The sequence below is a fragment of the Bufo gargarizans genome, chromosome 1 (genome assembly GCF_014858855.1).
Source record: "Bufo gargarizans isolate SCDJY-AF-19 chromosome 1, ASM1485885v1, whole genome shotgun sequence".
Lineage (NCBI taxonomy): Eukaryota > Metazoa > Chordata > Amphibia > Anura > Bufonidae > Bufo > Bufo gargarizans.
Window position 1 is genome coordinate 5,379,873 of NC_058080.1, and position 14,156 is coordinate 5,394,028.

At 39.0% G+C, this 14,156-nt stretch overlaps 1 protein-coding gene across 1 annotated transcript in view; it reads left to right on the forward strand.

The window, feature by feature from the left end:
- The window catches only part of SLIT2 (slit guidance ligand 2), a 284,983-nt gene extending 273,366 nt beyond the window's left edge, over positions 1-11,617 (forward strand). Inside the window, exons 35-36 of the mRNA XM_044294220.1 lie at positions 968-1,179; positions 9,857-11,617. Of these exons, the coding sequence (XP_044150155.1) occupies positions 968-1,179; positions 9,857-10,098 (454 nt within the window). The 3' untranslated portion in view covers positions 10,099-11,617. The remainder of the gene's footprint in view (positions 1-967; positions 1,180-9,856) is intronic.
- Positions 11,618-14,156: the final 2,539 nt, after the last annotated feature.

Genomic DNA, 14,156 nt, shown 5'->3' on the forward strand with positions numbered 1-14,156 from the left:
AAAGCGAATTTCAGGAAAAATTAGATTTGCCACAAGTCCACATTTCTTGGTGCTTCATGGTAACGAATCCCTATTTCCTGGAATGGCGGTAAAAAATAATACATACCCACCTAATCCATTTGATTGCAGAGAGGCCATCACGGCCATCTTAATTGAAGAATGAAGAAAACACGCCAAATGTCACGCACGGTGACGTGTGACATCATCACGTCAGCGCGCACAATATTTGGGGCGTTTTCTTCAATCAAGATGGCCATGACTGCCTCTCCGCTATCAAATGGATGAGGTGAGTATGTATTTTTTTTAACCACTGATTAACCTCTGAAAGGCGTCAATGTGACTCTCAGAAGCCGTAATCAGCGCTGAACATGGCATCTCTGGGGTTCAATAACGTGGGGCGGCGCCATCGCCTTCCCCATCATTGTGCCCACTACATACAATGTCATGCAAATCATGACAAAGTACCTCGTAACGAATTGGAATTTCTTGTCAAAGTTCAGCGAAGCAGCCGAATCGAATTTTTAAAACTTCGCTCATCATTAGTTATCACGATAAAACCTTATGAGCTGGCAAAAGTGAGATAGTGGCATTGAAGAAATGCAGCTACTAGATTTCAAGACATAAACCAGCCACATGATGCTTCTACTTCACATCCAGAGCTGCAATCCAAATTCTGCATAACTCCTGTTACTAGAGAGCAGTGCATTATGGGAGGTTATGTAACAGTACGTTGCTAGATAAAGGAGGTTAGGTTTAATGATTGATAAGAAGCGTAGGCAAATCAATGTGTTTCCAAATTCAGCTCATAGAACTTAGGACGCAGCTCTGGATGTGAATGTAAAGGAGCACACTATGACCCTTTAAACTGGTACAAAATAATAAAAGCAGAGAAAAAGTAAAATGAAGGGTAATCCGCTGCTACCTGGGTATGCCAGTATTACAAATAGTGTTTTGCTTTATTTTTCAGGTGTGTCCATGGAACCTGTCTGCCAATCAATGCATTTTCCTATAGCTGTAAATGTTCCTCCGGCTATGGGGGAGTCCTGTGTGACGAAGCTGAAGAACAGATTAACCCTTGCCAGTCTCTTAAGTGTAAACATGGGAAGTGTAGGGTTTCAGGCCTGGACAAAGCCTATTGTGAGTGCAACACTGGTTACACCGGAGACAGCTGTGATAAAGGTAACTCATCTGACACAGTGACCGTAATACTGCATACATATACTCCATAACGTTTTCCCAAAACTGACATAAAATGCATTATCATTCTCTTCTGTCAAGATGATGAGATGATCATTACTAACCAGGGTGATGTGTAACGAAATGCATGATCTCAGACTTAGGACAGACATATTGCTAGGATGCACCATCAATGGCTGATCAGTAGGGGCATTGGCTATAGTGGTCAACCATGTGGCCGCAGCCACTTCATTCTAGCAATTGTTTCCAATCAGCAGTGGTGACAAGACCACCCCTTTAAAAAGTTTAGGAACTCTGAGTAGCAAACGTTGGAGCTATAATTGGGGCCGTATTGCCTGTTACCTGGTTCTCCTAAACTTTACATCAGTGATCTATAAACCCGTGGATGAAAATCTACATAGGTAAGATTGAAACTAGGATTTTGCTACCAAAACAAGGACCTTTGATATTTGATCTGAGGACTCCTTATGGTGATGACTGTAGTGGAGAACCAACTGAAAGAGGGTCTTTAGGGCAATACTCCCTGGGAAGAAGTATGCAAAATAATTCTTCTTCAGAAGGAAGAAAACTGCTCTTTTAGTATCCTTCATATAAGATAGGGCCAGGGGCTATCCATAGGATTCAGTATATTGGGCAGACTAGATGGGCCAAATGGTTCTAATCTGCCGACACAGTCTATGTTTCTAAGTATCACCCATATGTCTCTTTATGTCATTTTTTTTTTTACTTTGTTTGTGGGAGACTTAACTATATTTTTATCTATTTCATTCTTTTTTTTCAAAAGGGCCATGCTCTCCAGGCAGTAATATTAAAACGAAATAATTCAAAACAAATAATATAATAATAATGATGATTATTGCATACATTTTTATTCTATTATTTGTTTGTGTATTGCCAAACTTATTATTATTATTAAATTTGCTTGAAAATGTAATATTAATTCCATCATTATTATTACATTTGTTTTAAAATGAGTTTTAATATTTATGCCATAACCATTCATTTTATTACTTTTTTTAATTTTTATTGTATTTGTCGGCACCAGTTTGGTATAGGCACTCGGCATTTAAGATTTACACTATTTATACCAGTTACAGAGTGAACCATCTTGAATATTTCTATTTTTTATTTTTTATTTTTTTTATAATTCTTTTAAAGAACCCTTATAGGAGAAGGGGCTGAAGATCTACAATGTCATGCAAATCACACTTCATCTGTCCTCAAAACTAACCTACTGTAGTTCTGTTTTGTTGTTTTTTTTAAATCTCAGTGTGCTTTCTTGTTACCAGTCTTGTTTTTTTTTTACAACTAAACATATTTAAATGCATAAAATACCAGAATGAATTCCATCTTCTGTTCACATTGACACTTTTCCGGCTCTCTGGAAACCTTTAATGACAAGAACGCTGTAGTCTGCATCCATACACTTATCGTCAAAAATAACAGATCCTATCATGTCATTAGGATTCATCAGGATACATTGGGATCAATTTACTCTGTTTTTTCCAGATGCTATGGTGGTAATGTGACCAGAGGTTAATATGTATGGCCAAGGGGACATTCACATGAAGCTGATTGGTTGCAGAAATTTTTGAAACAGAAATCTTTTCCCTAGTTACTGAACAAAAAACACATGGATTTGTATAAGCCCAATTTAGTCTCTTACATTTCTGCACGTGTGAATATAATCTAAGATTTAGCCACATTATCATAGTAGTCCTGATTTTTGCACAGAGCTAGGGCAGCTGCACCAGGTCCATTTCAGCAGATTCTTATATATATCAGTGGCTTATATGGGGTCAGTCGGATTTCTGTTGGGGTTATGGTATGGCCAATGATATAAACAGTGTTGCTGCCAAAAATTGCAAACTTTGCAGCACAAATACAGACAGGGCCTAAACGTTTGAATTTAACACTAGTAGTACTTTATCGGTCATTTAGATTAAAGGGGTTTTCTGAGATATCGATGGCATTTCCTCAGAATAAGTCATCAATATCAGATCTGCGGGGGTCTGACTATGGGCACATCCACCGTTCAGCTGTTTGAAAAGATCACAGCGTTCCCAGGCCGGTGATGTCAGGTTCATTGATCACATGGCCTAGGTGCAGCTCAGTCTCATTCAAGTGACTAGGGCTGAGCTGCAATGCCAAGCATAGCCACTATACAATGTACAGCACTGTGCTTGTTGAGCTGCGAGGAGACCACAGCACTCACCAGAACGTGGCAGCCCCCTCAGCTGGGTGTTGGACCTCGCCAATCCTGAGGATGGGTCATCAATATTAAACAACCTCTTTAAAAAAAGGAAATTGTAATTAATATAGTATATTATTGACATAATCAATTTCATTAATAACACAAAACACAAGTCACACCTTGAATATTTGCCTCTCTTATGTATTAAATAAATTAGTGAATAAAATTTATTTTTTCATAACTCATAAAAAGTAAGTTATTCCTCTATTTTATTATTTGTCAACAAAACTGAAATCTAGATTTACCTAGCTAATTATGTTTAGAATTATTAATATTTATCTTTGTTAGTATTCACTAAATAGTTACGATTGTCTTATGTGATGTTTTTTGTCCTAATTACTGTCACAGCTAAATGTCTCACATGCTTACTATAGTGTGTTAAAGGGGTTGTATGAGATTAAAACAACATAGCTGCTTTTTTTCCCCATAAACAGCACCATTCTTACCTTTAGGCTATGTATAGTTTTGCAGTTCAGCCACCATTCAAGTGAATGCGGCAGTGCAGCAATACCAGACAGATCCCATGGACAGGAATGGCAGTGTTTCTGGAAGAAAGTGGGCATTTCCTTTTTTTTTTTTGTATTCTCTTACAACCCCTTTCCTTTATGTGTACTTTCCTGTATACTGTTATGTTCCCTTTCTTATGTATGTTCTGTAATGGACAATAATTCCACACTTTACCTTATCTCAAACTCTGCTCTTCACCCTTCAGCCTTCACTGATTTATCACAGAGAATTCCACAGGTGAGACGGTCGAAACACAAGGGATCATATATTTTTTTTTCCTCCCTCCTTTCATTGTGGTGTCTCCTTCCTCCATATATCAATGTCTTCCCCTTTCTCTTTCCTCAGCTGGCATTTATTTATTGTTTTTTCGGCATCAATGTGACTGGGAAAATGGGGAACAGGGCCAGGGAAGTGATTAACAGATGGCTCATTTTTAGCTGGTTTATACTTTAGTAATTTATGAATCTAGTGGAATGTTACTTGTATTAAGCAACAGATTGAATAATATTGAGCTGGAGGTCTAATAAATTAAATTGCATGCTCTCCGAAACAGTTCCCTCATGAAAACAGAACCAGCTGTTCAGGCTACACAGTAAATGTGTAGTTCTGCATAAAAATAAAAAAAAAGATTTAAGCCACCAATTTTGTTGTCATTGTAATAATATTGTATTTATGGCTTACAGACTATGATAATTATTTAAGGAAATTATGGCCATTGAAATGAGTCAAAAGATAAGTGCAACATACAGTCATTTAATATTTTGTAACATGATAGAAGTAGACTGGTGGCCAGTGGTCCGTCATGACTTTAGATATGCAATGGTATGGTATGGTTGAGGGAGCTAATGTCCACTTCTTATTGTCCCGCAAAGATCTAAAATAAAAAAATGAAGCAACTTTACAAATAGTCTTTATTAAAAAGTACATAGCCTAAACATTGTATGTCTACAGCTACTATACAGACCAATGCATCACCAAGGTAACAGACAACAAACAAACCCAGTGTAGTCTGATCCTGCAGTCACTCTCCCTTCAGTCTACCAATTTATGAACTGTATGTTAACAAGAAGTAGGGGAAAGTTGGTGCGAAATAACACATGCCAACAATATAAGACTTCCACAGAATTTGTTTGACGTCTTTTACCATGGAGACACAAGTGTATGAGCTATAGGACACAAGGATAGGTTCCCTAGTTATACTGTAGACAGTTATATTTTACTCTGAAACATGCCAGTGTTTTTCAAGAAAATGTAGTTTAAAATGAGCCCGGAAGAGGTACAAGAGTCTTGGGGGCAGCTCTTTGTCATCTTCTCCCTGCCTGGCATTGCATTATTGACAGGTTTCTATATATACACAAACTAGGAAAAGATCTGTCAATGAAGCCGAGCAGGGAGAAGACGTCAGCAAACTGCCCTGTGACTCTTCTCCTTGTTTCCAACTCATTCTAAAATATGTTTTCTTTGAAACGCTGCAGGACGCACATGTTCAGTACCATCATTCAACTGCCTCCTGAGCTGTGATAGAGAGAGAGCTGCAGCAGAAAGGACACACCCTGAGCTGCCAGCTTGATATAAATCTAGCAGAGCAATAGGACAGTACATGGATCCATGTGGGGTACAGGGTTGGTTCTGGCTTTGTTAATAAGAAATTGTCATGTACTAAATGATGTCTGATTTAAATTTGTTTTTCAATGATTGCACTTTACTCATTTGGGGCTAAAAATAATTTTTTCAATTGGCCTTTGTTAAAAATATTGAGCTGTTCTGTCACAAAGGGTTAACTGTTTTTCTAGCTGTGTGCATCCTACTTTAACTTTCTGCCAGTCATCTAATAAACCTTATCTCTAAATTACTAAGCGGTCATAAACACTTATTTAAGCCACACGATAAGGATTGAATTTTAATGTGTTTATAAGGTGGCAGAGCAGAGCTCCCTGTCTGACTGAGCAGAAAGAAAATTAATATTCTGGTAATAGAGCATCTGAGCCCTGTACAGAGAAAATGACTCCATATTTTTAACCCCTTAAGGACACAGCCCTATTTCACCTTAAGGACCAGGCCATTTTTTGCAAATCTGACCAGAGTCACTTTAAGTGCTGATAACTTTAAAACGCTTTGACTTATCCAGGCCATTCTGAGATTGTTTTTTCGTCACATATTGTACTTCATGACACTGGTAAAATGAAGTCAAAAAAATTATTTTTTTTTGCACCAAAAAATACCAAATTTAACAAAAATTTGGAAAAATTAGCAAATTTCAAAGTTCCAGTTTCTCTACTTCTGTAATACATAGTAATACCCCCAAAAATTTGGATGACTTTACATTCCCCATATGTCTACTTCATGTTTGAATTATTTTGGGAATGATATTTTATTTTTTGGGGATGTTATAAGGCTTAGAAGTTTAGAAGCAAATCTTGAAATTTTTCAGAAATTTACAAAAACTCAATTTTTAGGGACCAGTTCAGGTCTCGAGTCACTTTGCGAGGCTTACATAATAGAAACCACCCAAAAATGACCCCATCTAAGAAACTACACCCCTCAAGGTATTCAAAACTGATTTTGAATACGTTGTTAACCCTTTAGGTGTTGCACAAGAGTTATTGGCAAATGGGGAGGAAATTTGAGAATTTTATTTTTTTTGTCTAATTTTTCATTTTAACCCATTTTTTCCACTAACAAAGCAAGGGTTAACAGCCAAACAAGACGGTATCTTTATTGCCCTGACTCTGCCGTTTACAGAAACACCCAATATGTGGCCGTAAACTACTGTACGGCCACACAGCGGGGCGTAGAGTGAAAGGTGCGCCGTTTGGTTTTTGGAAGGCTGATTTTTATGGACTGGTTTATTTACACCATGTCCCATTTGAAGCCCCCTGATGCACCCCTAGAGGAGAAACTCCCTAAAAGTGACCCCATCTAAGAAACTACACCCCTCAAGGTATTCAAAACTGATTTTACATACGTCGTTAACCCTTTAGGTGTTGCACAAGAGTTATTGGCAAATGGCGATGAAATTTGAGAATTTCATTTTTTTGCCTAATTTTCCATTTTAACCCATTTTTTCCACTAACAAAGCAAGGGTTAACAGCCAAACAAGACTGTATCTTTATTGCCCTGACTCTGCTGTTTACAGAAACACCCCATATGTGGCCGTAAACTACTGTACGGCCACACAGCGGGGCGTAGAGGGAAAGGTGCGCCGTTTGTTTTTTGGAGGGCTGATTTTTATGGACCGGTTTTTTGACACCAAGTCCCATTTGAAGCCCCCCTGATGCACCCCCAGATTATAAACTCCATAAAAGTGACCCCATCTAAGAAACTACACCCCTCAAGGTATTCAAAACGGATTTTACAAACTTTGTTAACCCTTTAGGTGTTGCACAAGATTTAATGGAAAATAGAGATACAATTTCAAAATTTCACTTTTTTGGCAGATTTTCCATTAAAAAAATTTTTTTCCAGTTACAAAGCAAGGGTTAACAGCCAAACAAAACTCATTATTTATGGCCCTGATTCTGTAGTTTACAGAAACACCCCATATGTGGTCGTAAACCGCTGTACGGGCACACGGCAGGGCGCAGAAGGAAAGGAATGCCATACGGTTTTTGGAAGGCAGGTTTTGCTGGACTGTTTTTTTTTACACCATGTCCCATTTGAAGCCCCCCTGATGCACCCCTAGAGTAGAAACTCCAAAAAAGTGACCCCATTTTAGAAACTACGGGATAGGGTGGCAGTTTTGTTGGTACTAGTTTAGGGTACATATGATTTTTGGTTGCTCTATATTACACTTTTTGTGCGGCAAGGTAACAAGAAATAGCTTTTTTGGCAGCGTTTTTTATTTTTTTATTTACAACATTCATCTGACAGGTTAGATCATGTGGTAATTTTATAGAGCAGGTTGTCACGGACGCGGCGATACCTAATATGTATACAATTTTTTTTATTTATGTACGTTTTACACAATGATTTCATTTTTAAAACAAAAAAAATGTTTTAGTGTCTCCATAGTCTAAGAGCCATTGTTTTTTCAGTTTTTGGGTGATTATCTTAAGTAGGGTCTCATTTTTTGCGGGATGAGATGACGGTTTGATTGGCACTATTTTGGGGTGCATATGACTTTTTGATCGCTTGCTATTACACTTTTTGTGACGTAAGATGACAAAAAATTGCTTTTTTTACACCGTTTTTATTTTTATTTTTTTACGGTGGTCACCTGAGGGGTTAGGTCATGTGATATTTTTATAGAGCCGGTCGATACGGACGCGGCGATACCTAATATGTATACTTTTTTTTATTTATGTAAGTTTTACACAATGATTTCATTTTTGAAACAAAAAAAATGATGTTTTAGTGTTTCCATAGTCTAAGAGCCATAGTTTTTTCAGTTTTTGGGCGATTATCTTAAGTAGGGTCTCATTTTTTGCGGGATGAGATGACGGTTTGATTGTTACAATTTTGGCGTACATGCGACTTTTTTGATCACTTTATTACCTTTTTTGGGAAGTAAGGTGGACAAAATTTCAATTTCATCATAGTTTTTTATTTTTTATTTTTATGGCGTTCACCGTTCGGGTAAAGTAACATGACCGTTTTATAGATCAGGTCGTTACGGACGCGGCGATACCAAACATGTGTAGGGAATTTTATTTTTTTAATTTTTAATCAGTGATAAATGTGTTTTTTGATTTTTACCTTTTTTTCACTTTTTTTTTGACCCAGACCCACTTGGTTCTTGAAGATCCAGTGGGTCTGATGTCTGTATAATACAGTACAGTGCAATATATATTGCACTGTACTATATTTTACTTACACTGAACAGATCTATGCTTTCAGCACAGATCTGTTCAGCACCATGGACAGCAGGACGCCTGAGAGGCGTCCTGTTGCCATGGGAACCTTCCCCGTCTGCTCAGTTATGGTCAGAACTGCGCAGACGGGGAAGGGTAAGGACGGGGCTCTGGGGGGGCTGTCTGGGGGCTCTCTCCCTCTCCATCGGGGGGCTGCAAAGGCACTGCAGCCCCCCGATCGGAGAGGGAGGGAGCTCCCTCTTACTGTTAACTTTTTCCATACAGCGGTCCGTACGGACCGCTGTATGGAAAGGGTTAAACGGCTGACATCGCATCACCGATGTCAGCCGTTTATACCAGGGTGCCAGCAATGTGCTGGCACCCTGGTATACCCACTGTACACCAACGATTACGCAATAGGAGGCGGGCGGGGGATCGCGATCCCGCCTGCCGCACCGCCCGCCTCCCGCACCGCCCCCACCGCCCGCAACACCCCCCCTGCACCTCCCACCGGGCTAAAATCATTCAGAGGTGCAGGGGGGGGTGATAAATATATATTTTCGCCACACTAAAGTTTCTGATCGCCGCAGTCAGGGACCGCAGCGATCAGAAACTGCAGAAAGCGCAACAAACCGCAGGTCTGAATTGACCTGCGGTTTGTTGCGATCGCGGACATGGGGGGGTCACGGGACCCCCCCGCGCATTTAGCCGAGGTGCCTGCTCAATGATTTGAGCAGGCACCTTGTTCCGATCACAGCCGGCCGCACGGCAGTGATCGGAACAACACATGACGTACCGGTACGTCATGTGTCCTTAAGGACTCGGGAAACATGCCGTACCGATACGTCATGTGTCCTTAAGGGGTTAATAAAGACCATTTTCATAATGAGTAAAATGGACTAATAAAAAAAATTGCCCTTAAAGGTGTACATAGCCTTTACCCATGGGATAACCCTTTTAGAATTTTTTATTCAGTGGGTGAACTGCATATTTAATATATTTGACCAAGTGTTGCCTAAACTGGAAATAGTACGTTATTTTAAATATAATACAATGTTATTAAATTGGAAAACAACTTTGCTATAATGTGGTTTAATTTTGTTTGTAGAAATCTCTTGCCGAGGGGAACGGATCAGAGATTATTACCAAAAGCAGCAAGGTTACGCTGCTTGCCAGACGACCGAGAAGGTATCGCGACTAGAATGCAGAGGAGGATGCACAAATGGTCAGTGCTGCCGACCACTGAGAAGTAAGCGACGGAAATACATTTTCGAGTGCACTGATGGCACCTCATTTGTGGACGAAATTGAGAAAGTCATAAAATGTGGCTGTACAAAGTGCCCCTCCTAAATATGTTACCTTCAGAAGCCCTTTGAAAACGTTGTATACCTTTTATGACCGTGTTGGACTAATTCAAACTTGATAGTGGAAAATATTTGGAATATATTGTAAAATACAGAAACAGACATATTTTTATTAAGAAAAAAAAAAGAAAATGACATTTTCCTCACTGGCAATTCAAAAATGAAAAAGTCTAAAGCAAGACTTCTCACAGAGAAGAGAAGAACAATAATACTAAAGTCTACGGAGATGATTCGTGATGGAAGAGAACTACAACTGCTGTTCGACAGGGTTTGCTCATCATTAGATGCTGGAAAATGAGTCTAAAAATCAATCCCAGACAAGGAGTCATAAAGTGGTTAACATATCAGCATTGATGAGCCCTGCCGATTGGTGAGCCACACATTTAATAAAAGACAAGCTGTGAATGATAAGGGATCAAGTTGATTCTGTCTCTTGCATTGAGGTTACCCTACCTGATCAGCTAAAGCGTATTAAGGAACTTTGCGCATTCCAAGTCATCTGATGAGGAACAGTAATGGGGACGGACATTAGCCCAGAGTAGATTTCTGGTTCCAAAAATGTTATTGTCACATGATAGCACAAGAAGCTTAAAGAAGTCTTCATCTAGCCATTTTCCAGTATTATCTTTTTATTGTAATATAAAAATTAACTGGGCCATTAGTAAAAAAAAGTCTGGTAGTTTTTTAATTAGGAATAATTTTGCAAAATGTTTATAAAACAGTATTCAGAATATGAATGAAACATATTTATTGTATCAGAGTACATCATTCTTAACACTTTTAGGTTATCCCTTTTTGCAATGCTTTAATATATATTAATTTATATTTGTCCTGATATTTTTCTATTTTGGTAAACACAAAATGACTCAAAGTCAGGATTTTTTTTCTCTTATAGAAGTAACATAGCAAATAGTGTCTGACGGATTTGTTTTGTCTGATATGTGTTCGCTAATGTGGTTGTGTAACCGGAATGTTGTCAAACTCTGGAAACAATGCCAGAAAATGTACATTAGAGTGTCTTCACATTAGATCGAAATGATATAGAAGTATTTTTCCCTAGCTATAATATAAATATAATGTATCTTTACATAAAACTAAAATTGTGTTCTAGGCATACAGATGTCTCTAGGCTTTAGTGAATCCTTTCTATCCCCTCCCCCATGAAGTTTTAGCTGTCTTATGGAGCAGTTTATACTGTTCTCAATTGTGATTTTTATTTCCCCATAATAAGACTACCATAGTATTACGTGGTACCCATGTTAATATGCTGCTGCTAAACTACAGTACATGATTGTTAATGGTTGGTAGTGGGCTGTGCTCTTCTTTCCTTAAATAAAGAAAACAACAGGCACTCTGTACAAAAAATATTTGTTAAGTTCAGCATTTTATAAATTTGTATTTACAAAAAAAATAGGTGTACATGTGTAATACAGCGTTCTTTGTCTTACCTGGACTGATATCAGTAATGCAACTGATGTTTGTACATTAAACCGATATTACTTCCATAATGTCTGAACTCATCTCCATCAACTTTTTGAGGTCACTTTGAAGTATTAGTGAATCTCATACATTACAATTCCCTGAAATAGTTACCCGCATTGTTACCTTAAGCAACAGTAACTTGATAGCACAGAATTATTAACAATTGTTGCTTGCATAGCACACATTTATTCTACAGCCCTGTACAGAGACTGGGGACTTCATATCTTTAGGGGACTTTCTTCCAGGCCATCAATCAGTTACAAGCTGTTATTTGACCATTTGGGATTCACAGATGGGTCCATGATGGTCCACCCAACATACATAGATGGGTCCACCCAACATACATGCTAGCCATGTCCATAGGGATCCATTAGCCAGTGTAATTTTGGTCTCCCTCTGGCTGGTATACATAAGTATACTGCAGAAAAACAGGTTGAACAGAGTAGTAGCCTACAGTCATGGACAAAAGTTTTTAACTGACATAAATTTTATTTTTTACAAAGTTTGCAGCTTCAGTGTTTTTCTATCTTTTTGGCAGATGTTTCTATGGTATACAGACACACAATTATAAGCTTTTCAGTTTATTGACAAAGACTCGATATTTACAGCGTTGACCCTTCTTTTGAAAGATTTCTGCAAGTCGCCCTGACATGCTGGATATCAGGTTCTGGGCCAAATCCTGACTGATGGCAACCAATTCTTGCCTAATCAGTGCTTGGAGTTTATCACAGTTTCTGTGCATTTGTCCACCCATTTTTTGAGGACTGACAGGTTGTCAATGAGATTAAGATCTGCCCCAAAATTTCAGTGTTTTGTTTATTGAGACACTTTTGCCTTGTGACATGGTGACCATTATGTTGAAAAAAAGTATTGTTCATCACCAAATTGATGGGAGAAATAGCTCTTGGAGGATGTTTTGATACCATTCTTTATTTATGGCAGTGTTCTTAGGCAAAATTGTGAGTGAGACTACTCCCTTGGATGAGAAGCAACCCCACACAGGAAATGGTCTCAAAATGCTTTACTGTTGGCATGGCACAGGATTTGTGGTGTCAAGAAGGCTAGCGAAAAAGCCATTTTTCTCCAAGAAAAACATAAAGGTCAGGATGACATTCTGCAGAAGCTACAGGGATTGTACAGTGGACTCCATCATCCATTAAATGGATGTATGATGATATATCCATGAAATGGATGCCATGATAGCCTAAGGGTGAAAAATACATTAAATGGATTCCTAACAGTGGCATACGTCACTTATAAGTTATATTGGGATCAATGCATACATAATTAAAAGTTATTGAAAAACTGATGTTGCATCTGTTGAACAGATGCCATTAATCATAAAGGTGATGGATTGCACTGTTAGGCATCCATCACAGCCTCCATGTATTGTATATGTTGGGAGCTTTTCTTTAATGTCTAGGGGTGTGTTAACATATGCATTGGGCTGTCCATTTTTCTGTTCCATTAAAGGCAAAAAAGAATGGAATTTAATCTAGTATGGATCCATCATATGACAGCCTGACAGACCCCATTGACCATAATAAGGTGTCTGCCATTTTACCAGGAAAATAACACATGCTTTTTCTGGATTTTTGTATGGAATGTGCGACAGAAGCTCCTTAATGTAGCCTCCATTATAGATGTGACCACAACCTTAAATAGAGGCCAACAATTCTATGTGAACATAGCCAAACTGGCTGCCATGATAAGAAACATGCACTGATAGATGTGAATTTCCCCACAGCTCAGGCCAGAAATTCCTTACAGCTCTTGCTGCTATCAGGAGTGATATAATAATATATAAGGAAACTGCTGTATTTTGTCCAGCAACCAGATTTTTCAGACTATTCTTCAGCCAGTGGTAGAAGATATTAATTAGGTGTATCTACATCAGCTTTTGCCTCTCCTATACAGGTTTCTCTGTGCCAGATTTCTCTAGTCTCCTATGTGCATCTTTTAAAGGGGTTGTCCGGGTTCAGAGCTGAACCTGGACCTTCCCAGAATTTCACCCGCCCCCCCACCCCCTGACAGGAGCATTTCATGCTCCGATGCTCTCCTTTGCCCTGAGCTGAATCGCACAGGGCAAAGGCATTTTGTGGAGTTCCTGGTGACAAATGGGGCTCTCCTTCAGGCTGCCAGGCAGAGGCTTCCACCGAGCAGTGAGCCCGGTGGCGTCACTGGCACTGATGGTCGGGCTTTAGCGCTGCCCTAGCCTGTAAAACGGCTATGACAGCGCTAAAGCCTGCCCATCAGAGCAGTGTGTTATAGTAAATAAAAGAGCCCTTGCCGTGCACAATTCTGCGCAGGGCAAGGGAGAGCATTGGAGCAGGGGGGGGCTGTCTGGGTAAAATTATGGGTATGTCCGGGTTCAGCTCTGAACCCGGACAACCCCTTTAAACCACAGCATAACCTAGGTACATATCGAAAGATAAACTCATTAATGATAGTAAGCTTTATATATGCAGTACCTAATGCATTCTGTTGAGTGTAACAATCTGCATGATTGAAAACATACAGTATGTCCCTATCGTGTCCCAGGTTTAGTGGAATGCCGAGAGC